The sequence below is a fragment of the Lynx canadensis genome, chromosome D3 (assembly GCF_007474595.2).
Source record: "Lynx canadensis isolate LIC74 chromosome D3, mLynCan4.pri.v2, whole genome shotgun sequence".
Classification (NCBI taxonomy): Eukaryota; Metazoa; Chordata; class Mammalia; order Carnivora; family Felidae; genus Lynx; species Lynx canadensis.
This window is the reverse complement of record NC_044314.2, coordinates 65,563,492-65,575,385: the sequence shown is the minus strand read 5'-3', so window position 1 is coordinate 65,575,385 and position 11,894 is coordinate 65,563,492. Positions and strand designations below refer to the sequence as shown.

Sequence of the window (11,894 nt, the reverse complement as noted above, 5' to 3'; positions counted from 1 at the left end):
TGTCCTCTCTGTGCCCCCTCCCCTTCCTCAGCACCGTGCTCATGGCCTCCCTCTTGAAGTAGCATCTTCCTAGCTCAGCTCTTTGCTCTGGTCCAGAGCCTGAGGTCACAGTTGGGGTTGGGCACACTGGGATTTATTTTCCCAAACTGGAGGTGAAGTGCAGTGTGATCTGAGAGTGGGGAGCTGGCGGGGGTGGGGTGGGGGGAGTGCAGGATCCTTTCCCTGGATGACTGCAGTCAGCTGGGGCAAAGACGTCCACTTTGGAGTCTGCACTAATATTTATTGCTTTTTTAGCCATGTGGGTTACCAAGTTCAAAGGAAAGGAGAAGGAACTGATGAAAATAGTGGCTCATCCAGGACAGTTTTCCTTCTTTGGCTTGTCCCTTGGCTTCTTTGGAGCTCAGGCTCAAAGCCATGAGCTCTGCATCATTCCCTGCCAGTCCCCTGGGCCGAGAGAGGCTCGCTAGGTGTGTGTCTCTGGAGGCCGTGAGGGAACCCCCTCCTCTGTTTCCCTGCTTTGCAGCTCGCCATTAAGGCCCGTGGGATCTGACTGCCTTGACACCCGCATTTGCATCGTCTCATCAGGTTTTGACTCGGACTGTATCTCAGGCCGTGTCTCGGACCGTGCTTCCTCCTGGAGCTCCAGCTTGGTGGCTGGGGTATCAGGAGTATCAGGGGTCCACGAGGGCTCAGCACCCCGGGAGCTCTCCCCCTCCTCGTTGATGACTCCAGAGGACAGGCCCTGTGCCTTGGGCTGCACCCAGCAGTGGCTGAGGATCTCCTCGATGTGCAGCCGCCGGTTGATGTCTGGCTGTAGCAGGTGGTAGATGAGGTCTTTGCACTCGCCCGTCAGGTTCTTGGAGCGGGGGAAGTTGATGCGGTGCTCCTTCTGGATGCGCAGCATCTTCTTGATGTTGGAGTCATCGTAGGGCATGGAGCCACAGACCATGATGTAGAGGATCACACCCAGACTCCAGATGTCACACACCTTGGGCTGGTAGGGGATGCCCTGCAGCACCTCGGGTGCTGCATAAGCTGCTGACCCGCAGAAAGTCTTGCTTAGCATCAGTCGGCCACTGTCATCCCTCGGGCAGCGCTTGGAGAAGCCAAAGTCAGAGAGCTTGATGTTGAAGTCCTTGTCGAGGAGGATGTTCTCACACTTGAGATCTCGGTGGACAATGTCCAAGTCATGGCAGTACTTGATGGCTGAGGAGAGCTGGTGGAACTTCTTGCGAGCATCATCCTCGTGCAGGGCTCCCCGGGTTCTGATGAACCCGAGGAGGTCGCCCTGGACCCCGAGCTCCATGATGATGTAGATGCGGCCATCAGAGGTCTCAAAGATCTCGTAGGTCCTGATAATGGAGCGGTGGTTTAGCGTGGCCTGAATCTCAATTTCCCGGGGAAGGAATTTCTCCAAGAAGTCCGTGGGGACTTTCTTGCGGTCGATGATCTTGACCGCCACGTTGAACTTCAGGCGCTCAGAGTAAGCAGACTTGACTTTTGCGTATGAGCCCTCTCCCAAATTTATCCCCAGGATGTAGCCTCGTCGCTTGAGGATGGCAGCGTCATCCATGGTGCCGGGAGCGCCCAGTGCCTCTGAGGCTGCCCTCTACATCCCTGCGGGACATGGGCCAGTGGCGTCCTTATTTACACTGTGGACAGAGAGTCCTCTGGGCTGGCTGGGCCTGCTGTTCCTGCCTCCTAGAGGCCAAGACTCTGGGGTGGAATGTTGAGCATCGTCTCCCAGGTGACTTCAGTGGGTGAAGTCATAAAGGAGGAGTGCTCTGGGGGAATGAGGCTCTGGCCTGAGCCACTTGGACTTGGAACCCTGGAAGACCAGCCAGTGGGCTGAAACAGACCAATGGCCAGTGAAGAGTGGCCTTGCACTTGGCTGGGACCCGAGATACAAGATGGCTGTGGGGAACACATCAGTGTGCTGGTGCTTCCAAATCAGGAGCCAGACCTGCTTGTGGGGCTGATTATTGCCACATGAGGCATCCCAGGGAATCCAGGGCAAATGGTCCTATTAGTCTGCGTCCCAGAAGGAAAACTAAAGACATACTCAAGGGCAGTTTGAAGAGTTTATACATTCATCTTTCTTACAAAGGTGGGAACTGAGTGTAGGGTAACCCAAGGGTAGTAACAGACCCCTGGAAGGGAAGGTGGGTCACTGGAACCTGGGAAGAGTGTAGAGGACCACCGTGAGAGAGGCAGTGACCTCAGGTGGAAGCTGCAGTAACCCCACAGGGAGGGAGCTAGGGAAAAATATCCCTGATCTCTTTTCCCTCCCTTCAGCTCTGGAGGTCCTTGGTGGTGTCTACACAGGAAATCTGCAGGCCATGTATCTGGGCCAAGGGTAGAGGTGGATCAGGATGGGCAAAAACTCCTGTGCAGTGACTGCAATTTCAGAGGCCAGGGTTTTGCCTTCTCCCTGCATAAGTTCCCTGTCCTACTCTCTTCATCTGAACCTTTGCTGGCCTGCTTCTCCAACAGTGGCTCTGCAGGGGAACAACTGGCTGGGATATCTGCTCTTAGCTGTGAGTTGCCTCTCTGGGGTCTGCCTAGCTTGTAACCCTGGCTGGGCTCCCATGGCACATTAAAAGCTATGCCTGAATCCCTCTGAGTGCAGCAGCTGCTTCTGGGAATGGTCCATGAGGACAATGCAAGCAGCCAGGGCAGTGTTGGACAGGGACCACTGCTTCTGCCAGCATGGGGGCCCCTCTGCTGTGACAGGCTCTTTGTCTAGCACCTGCTACAGGCTATAGCCCAAGAGAGCAGGAGCAGGCAGGTCTGGCCTAGCTTTGGGTTTAACCTTGGCCATATCCACTCAGAGGGAGTGGGTACCTCTCTCACTGAGTGACTCTGAGTGTCATAGGCTGGAATCCTGGGACATTCAGGAGGATCATGCCTTGAAAGAGCTTGAGAGGACTGCTCCTGGGGAGTAAGTTGGTGGGGCTGGAGGTGGGCCAGGCTAAAATGGGTCCCCCTTTTTTCTGCTCCCATCTTCACCCTCTTCCCCAGCCCTGACACCCTGTGCCAGGCCTTGTGTGCATGGCTGGTGGTCCTTCCATTGGACAGCCTGCTCCTCTCCTACTGAGGACACTCCCATTTGCTGTGCCCTCTTCCACAGTCACTCTGTTCCCTGACAGGTGTGAGGTCAACACTGGAATCGTCTCCTGAGCCTTTCCTCTATGCAGACGTGGCCTGCTGTGGCAGCAGCTGTGCTCAGCATTCCTTCCCCCTCCTCCCACATTGTGTAGGCAGAGTTCTTCCTCCAGAGGCCAGCTTTGCTCCACAGTCTAAGATCTGGGCTTCCTTGTCAGCGCTCCTTGTAGAACACTCCTTTAGGCTATTTCTTCATCTGAAACATTTTCAGTAGTGTGTGCTGGTTCCTTACAGGGTGGCTCCTCCATTCCCCCATCTCCCTACTTCCTCAAAGCATGTCCGGGTTCCTCCAGTTTTCCTTATCCCTTTTTCGCAGCGGTTCTTTTTAAAGACCACTGTAGGGAGCACTCTTGGGCTGCTGACAGGACCTGGGCCTGCAGGTATGCAAGGTGTGAAGACCCCTTCTTCACCCGGGACCACTTTGGCTCCTTGTCGCTCCCCTCTTCCTTCACGCTCAGCCCTCCAGGGCCACTCCCTGCCCCTCCGCGCCCCACCTCATCAGCCCCACTGCACCCCGACCCTCTCTGTGTCCGTCAGCTTGGCCCCGTTACCCCTCCCCCACGCCCTTGCCCAGCGCGTCCAGAGCTCGTAACCTGGCCCTTGGCGGGCCCTACCACCCAGGCTCCACCCCCGAGCCCCACCTCTCTGCATAACCAATGGTACACTTCACTCCTTATAGTCCCGCCCACCCGTCGAGCCCGCCTCTCGGTTCCCGCCCCCACCACCTTCCCAGCCTTAGGCCTCGCCCCTTTCGGGTACAACCGCCCAGGCTCCGCCCCCTACACTGCCAAGGGTCCGCACGCATTGGGAGCGTGCAGGCCCCGCCCCCTGCCTCGGCACTCATTGGCGGGAGCCGGCGTCGCGGGCGGGGGGCGGCGCGGAGCTGAGCAGGACGGCCGCCATCTTGCGCGGAGCCGGAGTCGGAACCCGAGACTGAGGCCGAGAGTGCGCGCCAGCCCGCGGCCCAGTGTAGCCGTGGCTTAGCCGGAGCCTTCTCCCGCTGCCTTTCCGCGCCCGGCCCCTAACCCTCAGCCCGGCCCGGTTCCCTAACCCTCAGCCCGGCTCGGTCCCCTGACCCTCAGCCCGGCCCGGTCCGGCCTCCCCGCGGGGTCACGCGGCCGCCCCGGGGACGATGAACGGAGGATAAATGGTGCCCAAGGCAGACAGCGGTGCCTTCTTGCTGCTCTTCCTGCTCGTGCTCACCGTCACCGAGCCGCTGCGGCCAGGTGCGCGGCGCGGTGGGCGCGGCGCGGTGGGGGCGATGTGTGGGGGCGGGGCAGGGCAGGGCAGGGCGGGCGGTGTGCGGGGCCGGGGTCTCCCGGGATCTCCCTCCACCGGGCGGGGCCCCGGTAGGGCGCCTCTGAGGCCTGCCCGCGGGCCGCCGTGCCCCCCGCCCGGGACCGTGCCGAGAGTTTTACCTGGGCTCCGAGCGCTTCTCACATCATGGAACTTTGTTCTCGAGGGGATGTTACCTTTGGATCCGTGTCCGTGGAGCGCTGCGTGCTTTGAGATTGACCGAAGCGAGAGTGGTGTGCGGGGCCCGACCTAACTTCTGGGGCCTGGGAGTTCTCTGGCGGAGGAACTGCGCCCCTGGGGCGCGCCCTTCTTGCCCAGCGGCTGGGGTCAGGCTGGAGTGCTGGGGTCGAGAGAGCAGCTCGTGGAGACACATGGTTTTTCTTTCCCATGTTATTCCTCAGCAGTGCTTTTGTGCCAGCGCCTCGGCCCTGGAAACTCCTTGGCTGGAGAGCGGTAGCCGTGTCGCTTATTGTCACTCAGTGAGGTGTTGTAGCTGAGAACTCAGCTGAGAGATCGATCCGAGGAGGTACTAGGAGTCCGCCAAGCGTCGCACTCAGAAAGCAAGCTAGCTTCCTGGGGCAGAGACTCGTGCCGCGCGCGGCTGGGTCTCCGCCGTCGGAGCTTGGACATTGCCAGGCACTTAGGAGTGTACCTTGTATGTGATGATTAAATGCTTTTGGAACTCCCTTTGGAGCTTGTGTTTTTATAAGTAAGCTTGTGGTGGGGAATCAGAATCATGGCAGCCAGAAGGTCCAGGATAATTTTTATCTCTGTTTCTTGTGTACCCCCTCCTCCGTTGAATGCAACAAAAAAATCAAATCCCCAATTGCAGGGCAGATTTATTCATCAAGTACAGGAGGCTTGGTGCTGGGGGCCCACAGAGTGCTTTTAGTGGTCTTCTTTTAAAATCAGCAAGGAAAAAAAACCCTGACCGTTTAGGTCAAAGAAAATGTTATGCACATTCAAATTTATTTAGCTTTATACTATTGCAGTTGAAAAGTATGATTCTTAGTAATCTTTTATGGCGGAAGGAGCCCATGAAGGCCAAAGTGTCCAGGGCTATTGTTTGTGAGCTCTGTCAGGTCTCTGTAAAAACAGGCTGGGGAGCACAGTGGAGTGCCACCCTCCTTAATGCCTCAGCCAAGGCGCTCATACCAGACATGACACACCTCTCTGCCTTTGTCATCCTAAATAGACTGCTGTCTCCTCCCCAGTGTTTACTTGGTGGCCAAGGCCCTGGGCCCCTGCTCAACCTGGAGTCTTTCCAGTGATGCTTCTCTGGGCTCCCTGAGTAGAGCTGGTTGCTCGCTGCTTCTGATGGTTCCCTCAGCAGCAGGGTGACTGGTGGGATGGCCTCAGTAGGAATGGTAGCCAGAAAAAGGGCTAGTTGTGGAGAGAGTACTGAATGGGCCTTTGAGGTCCAGAACCAAAGCATTTGTGGCTCCTTGTGATTAAGTTCTTTAGAAAACATGTTTATATCTGTAGAGAAGTGAGACATTCTCTTTTGGCTCTTGGGTCCTAGTTCTGCTTATCAGGTCACTGGACTCGGGCGAAGCCACACATCATGCCTGTCTTCCTTGGGGTGCCTCTGGTTCCAGGTCCAGCACCACCTCTCTGGATGATAGAGGTGACCAACGTCCCCAACTCCCTTTCCTTTGCTGTCTGTCTGGGTATCCTGCCAACTGGCCAGCAACAATTCAGAAAGTGTAAATTCTGTCTGCCTACCACTAGGGATGCTCAAATGAATTGAGTAAATCCTTTTCTCTAGGAGTGCCCCTTAGGTACGGAAGCAGAAACTAGGTATAAATCAGGCTTGAGTGTGGGGGCTAAGAAGCAGGCAGTCCAGGTGGCCAGTCTTTTGTACCTTTGAAGCAGGGGAGGGCTTTATAGGAGACTTCACACTTAGGTCTGAGCTGGGGTAAGGAGGTGGCTCTGGTTGAAGGGGCAGATTATCCCATTGTATTCATGACTTTCCAGATTAGAATTTTGCAGTGGTTCCTAATGGTGTTTTGAGTTGCCTTGCAAACCCTGGGGGGTTTGCTGGTTTCCTGATTTTGGCTGGTTGGCTAGGGCCAGTCACACTCTGGGTTAGAGGTTCTCTTTTGCGGGGTTGTGTGTGCTCTGTGTCCTTGCAGGCAGGGTGCTGCTGGCTGATGCTTGTGAAGGAGGGCTTCCCTGGTCTTCACCTGCATTCTTTCTGTTGGAGTCCCAGCTTAGACCCGTACTTGAGTGTGAGGAGGGCATCAGGCAGAACCTACTTTCCAGGGGAGGGAGTCCTTGAGGACTGAGGCCAAGCCACTTTTGGTTCTTCGCTGGTGCAGGCCAGAGTGTGAAGGCTTTCACAGAGTGGCGGCAACAAGAGAGCTCTGAATTTGACCTTTTGGCAAAGTTTTTGTTTTTGTTTTTTAAATACGTATTTGATCTTGGTTGATTGAAGATGTGTTACATGCCAGGTGCTGTTTTAATGTGTACTAAAATGTGCATTGATTACCTCTCAGGTGATCCCTGTGAGGTAGATGACTGTTATTAGCCCCATTTTATAGATGGGGAAATAAACAGAGAGCTCATGAAAGTAAGTGGCTGAGATGAGATTTCAGTCCTAGATGTCTGGCCCATCATGTGCCCTTGGCTGAGGCTCTGTCTACTCCGGCTGTGTTTGTCCTGCCCCGGCCTTAACCCCAGTTGTGGAACTCCAGGCCACATCTCTTCCCTTGATAGACCAAGTGGTTCTCCAGGTGAGCACAGACCCTTTTCCATCTGAATACTCTGATGTGAGGTATAGAACCAGTTCTCTCCCCAAATCCCCTTTGTGGTTAGCCATAATGACCAACGGTGGTGTCTGTTATATCCGCTGGGGCTGTGGTGAGAAGGGTAGGTTAGAGATCTCTTCTGAGGAACGACAAGCATGGAGGGGCTTTTGGGGGACCAGTGGCCATGGTGTCATCTCATTGACCTTTTCTCCATCTGTGCAGAGGATGCAGCAGCAATTGCTGATTCTAAAACTTTTTCTCCGTTGACGAAAGAAAATCATGCCATGGTTTTAGCTACAGCTTTGTCCAGGGTGACCCCACCATACATGGCTGAGAAAACATTTGCCTTCCCCATGTGAGCTGTGTCTCAGCTGAGCTCCCCAGCCCTGTAAAAACCTTGTGTTCAGTGAGGCTGCCTGATGAGGGAGCAAGACTGGAAGCTGTCTTCCTTGTACTGTTGGAAAAGCTGGCTGGAGAGGCAAATGACTTGCATAAGGTCGCACAGCTGGTGAGCAGCATAGCTAGGATTCAAACCTGGGTGAATTCACTCCAAGTTCAGGGTTCTTTCCCTTTTATCATTAGGAACCCAGAGGGGCCTGCTGTCTGTGCTGAATTGATAAATCTTCAGTGAACTAACCTAGTGCCCACAGCACCTTTCCTCTGGAGCAGCACATGGGTTAGTGAAGGGGAAGAGTGTGGATATTTTGCAAGCAGATGTGGCTGAAACTCATAGAAATAGCTGGGAAGTTGAACCTGCACCTGGGCTTGCCAGGCGCTTTCTGAGTGAGCTCTTTCCTTCACAGCCCACCACCTTGTAACACTGTAGAACTTGCTTCATTGGCTGGTTGTGCTTTCAGCTTAAGAATTTCATTCTTTTTGGGGCGCCTGGGTGGCGCAGTCGGTTAAGCGTCCGACTTCAGCCAGGTCACGATCTCGCGGTCCGGGAGTTCGAGCCCCGTGTCGGGCTCTGGGCTGATGGCTCAGAGCCTGGAGCCTGTTTCCGATTCTGTGTCTCCCTCTCTCTCTGCCCCTCCCCCGTTCATGCTCTGTCTCTCTCTGTCCCAAAAATAAATTAAAAAAAAAAAAAACATTGAAAAAAAATTAAAAAAAAAAAGAATTTCATTCTTTTTATTTATTTTTTTTTAATTTTTTTTTTTTTTGGGACAGAGAGAGACAGAGCATGAACGGGGGAGGGGCAGAGAGAGAGGGAGACACAGAATCGGAAACAGGCTCCAGGCTCTGAGCCATCAGCCCAGAGCCCGACACGGGGCTCGAACTCCCGGACCGCGAGATCGTGACCTGGCTGAAGTCGGACGCTTAACCGACTGCGCCACCCAGGCGCCCCAAGGAAATAATTTCAAACTTACAGAAAAGTTGCAAGAATAAAATTCATGCCAAGAATACCTGCGTACTCTCTACCCAGGCTTACCTATTGTCAGCATTTTACCTTACTTGCCTTCTTCTTCGTGTGTGCATGTGCGTATGTACGTATGCACACACATAATTTATTTTCTGAATCATTTGAAAGTAAGTGGCCCTTTCTCCCTGAACACTTTGGCCACTGCAGAGAGCAGGAGGAGACTCCTGGTACTTGATGTCCCTCGGGAGACGAACGGTGATGCCTCCCCACAGCCCTGTAACAAGCCCTCACCACAGCCTGCTGTGTCTGGGCACTGTCGCCAGCTACCACCTGCTGTGTGCTGGGCACCGTCACCACGGGAAAGTATTGAGGGCACAGGAAGCACTGTGGTTAAAGCTCCGGTTGGCCCAGGTGGCAGCGAATCAGGGTTATTATTTCAGTTGGTGCTTCTGGTCTTAGGAATGAAGAATGTGCTGCTGTTGCACACTTCGCCAGATGGGTCTGCACCTACTTGCTGCTGTTACGCTGTACCTTTCCTGTTCCTCTGACCCAGATTGCTCTTGCCTGCAGCCTTCCCTAGTCCTGCTTCTCAGGCTAGCTCACTTGCACTTTCTTCACCCCTTTGCTCCCCTAGGCAGTTTGGCAGCACTAAGGCTTGTGCTTCTTTAGTTAGCCATCATGGCAGGTGATCTAGTTAGCCCTCCTTGCACAGGTGATCTCTTACCTCCCTTTGGTACTTGGTGCAGGGAAACATTGGTTCTTAAGTGGAATGTATCAGTGACAACATTTAGGACCTAGTAGGTAGCAAGGGACTGATTAAGTGTCTTTGGTACACTGCCAGATTGTTCCCTCATCACATGTGCTTTTTGTATTTGGGGTGCTGAGATGTTGGTGAGTGGCCCTTTCCTCTTCCAGTCTGCAGAGTGGGTCAATAATCCCGAGAGCCCAATTTTGAGCCAACACTTTGCCAGCGTGATGGATGGATTCAAAGTATGGCTATTTTGTTTTTGGTGTGATTTGCCAGTTGACTTGGGGTGTTTAGTGAAATCACATCTTGTCCTGCTGCTCCAAGCCGGGCTGTGTGTTCCATCATGTGGGACATGTTTCCTCAACAGGGTAAGTCCAGGGGAGGGTGAATGGCCTGTGCAGTGAGCTGTGGACACAGTGTCCTGCGGCTTCTGGGCATCGACCTGGGAGGGAGGAAGCCCAGGTCTGGTGTTGCTTCACACAAGCTGTTTGTAGAGTCCAGTGTAGTGGGTTAAGAGTGTGAACCCTAGATTGCATGGCTGGGAGTCAGGACCCACTCTGCTGCCCACTCTGTGACTGTGCTGAGCCTCATTTTCCTTATCTGTAATGCAGACAAAATAGAACATAGCTGAGAGATGCTATGAGAATTAAAATCAATGGGTATACAGTTCTAACACATCCTGACAAAAAGGCCGTTCATGTTAGCTCCGGATGGACTTTAGAGAGTGTAGGGACCCCCTGAAAGTCTGGGTGCATGGGTGTGTGTGCATAAGGGCATGTTTCTTAGGAGAGAGCCCCCACCTGGGAGGCAGCAGAGTGAAGTGGCTTTGAGCACTGTCTGACACACAGTGAGCGCTAAATGAGTCTAGCCATTCTCATGGTCTGAGAGGGGGTGTGTGTGGCTTCCTAGAGCTCCCAAAACAGCCACAGTGCTTTGGACAGGGCTAGGATTGTTCATACTGACACGTTTTACTCTTTGTCACGTTCATGTTGTGTCCCCTGGGCTTAGTTTGGCACAGAGTGGGCACTCAGAAATCAGTTATTGAACAAATGCACAAATGGCTATTTATATTTTGACATAAAGAGCAACAGCTCCCTTAGCCAGCGGGCCTCGCAGCTGCCCCTGGTGGGGGTGGTGAGGATAAGGGCCTTGTGGCCGCCTGCAAGAACGCCTTTGGAGGACCAGTGTGTTTGGGGTGGGGGAAACTGTAGGCCAGCTGGCCTGGGCCCCCACTGCGGAGAGCTTCTCCTTCCTGCAGGGGTGAGCTGGGCTGTGAGGTGAGAGCAGGTGAAGACTTCTCACAAATGTGGATCCTTTTTGAAATTTACCAGCCACCCAGCCTAGGGTTGTTGGTGGGGGGAGGGGGGAGGTTGGTCAGGAAGCCTTTGGGGTGGGTGGGCTGGGCTTCCTCTCAAATGGACTTGCTTGGCACCGAGGCTTGAGAACCGGACTTATCCCTGCATGAGGACATGGCTTGCCCTTCCCTGGGCCATTGCACAGTACAGGCCTGGCTTCAGAGCTGGTAGGTGCAAGAACTGCCACGCTTGCCCTTCTCTGCCTGGTGTGGCCTTTCTTCAGCCAGCGTGGACTGGTTATTGTCCTCAATTCCAGATCCTGGCAGCCAGCCATTAGTTTGATCAACTTGTCATCTGTCTGCCCTCAGCTGTTGACAGGTCCATGTTGGATAGGGCTGAGAGCGGAGCCCCAGTGGGTATGCTGGATGGAGAAAGCCTCCAGGTGTCCACCCTATTCTTCCCTGTCTTAGAAGCCTTATTCCCGAGGGGACCTTCCATAGGAATTTATGGCTGTGGAGAGGATTGCTTGGGGCTCCCTGGGGCACTGGACAAGGAGCAGAGGCCACTGCAGAGGGTGTCCCAGAAGGTCAGCTGGGAGATGGGAGGTTCCAGGACCCCCAGTACTTAGATCGAAATCAGGTGTCCTGATGCGGACGCCTTTTGAATGCTGCTAGTTGCTTCCTAGGGTCTCTGGGTTGGTTAATTTATCCCTGGCTCTGTGGTCTTATAAGGCAGAGCAAGAGAACTGGAAGTACCTGAAAGGGATGAGGTTTGTTTAGGGCCAAAGCAGGGCCTGTGCTGCAAACCTCAGTGGTTTGTTGGCCACTCCTTCAGATTCTCTCTCCACACCATCAGTGAGGGTGGGATGCACACATGCAGACTGACCAAGTGAGCCACAGTGAAAGCCCAGGACAGTTTGGAAAAATGTTGATTTTTTAAAAAAATATTTACAAAAATTTCATACATGGAATATTTTACATAAATGGAATTATGCTTTTTATGTAAACTTACTGAGTTTTTCAGTGGACAAGTGTTCTGGAGATCTTTGTACACATAGTTGTACATCATTTTTTTTAGATGGACTTTGTGAGAACTTTTTCAGTCTTTTTTTTTTTTTTAAGTTTACTCATTTATTTTGAGAGAGTGTATGCACATGAGTGAGTAGGGGAGGGGAAGAGAGAGAGGGAGAGAGAGAATCCCAGGCAGGCACCTTGCTGACAGTGCAGAGCCTGATGCAGGTTCATAGTCACAAACCCTGAGATCATGACCTGAGCTTAAAT

The 11,894-nt window shown here is 53.6% G+C and overlaps 2 protein-coding genes across 8 annotated transcripts in view; one reads left to right on the top strand and one right to left on the bottom strand.

The window, feature by feature from the left end:
• Positions 1 to 463: 463 nt before the first annotated feature.
• On the bottom strand, positions 464 to 1,573 carry TSSK1B (testis specific serine kinase 1B). The gene has a single exon (XM_030292263.1). The coding sequence runs from the start codon at positions 1,571 to 1,573 to the stop codon at positions 464 to 466; it is 1,110 nt and encodes a 369-aa protein (XP_030148123.1).
• A 2,479-nt stretch (positions 1,574 to 4,052) lies between these two features.
• The window catches only part of DGCR2 (DiGeorge syndrome critical region gene 2), a 107,227-nt gene continuing 99,385 nt past the window's right edge, over positions 4,053 to 11,894 (top strand). For 3 of the 7 annotated variants that reach the window (XM_030292507.1, XM_030292504.1, XM_030292503.1), the window contains exon 1: positions 4,053 to 4,391. In XM_030292507.1, coding sequence (XP_030148367.1) covers positions 4,313 to 4,391 — 79 coding nt within the window. In that variant the 5' untranslated portion in view covers positions 4,053 to 4,312. The remainder of the gene's footprint in view (positions 4,392 to 11,894) is intronic. The other 4 variants (XM_030292509.1, XM_030292508.1, XM_030292506.1 and 1 more) reach the window with 2 other exon arrangements.

What these genes read in the sequence shown, in the direction of transcription:
- TSSK1B (XM_030292263.1), bottom strand. Translation starts at nt 1,573, where the DNA reads ATGGATGACGCTGCCATCCTCAAGCGACGAGGCTACATCCTGGGGATA.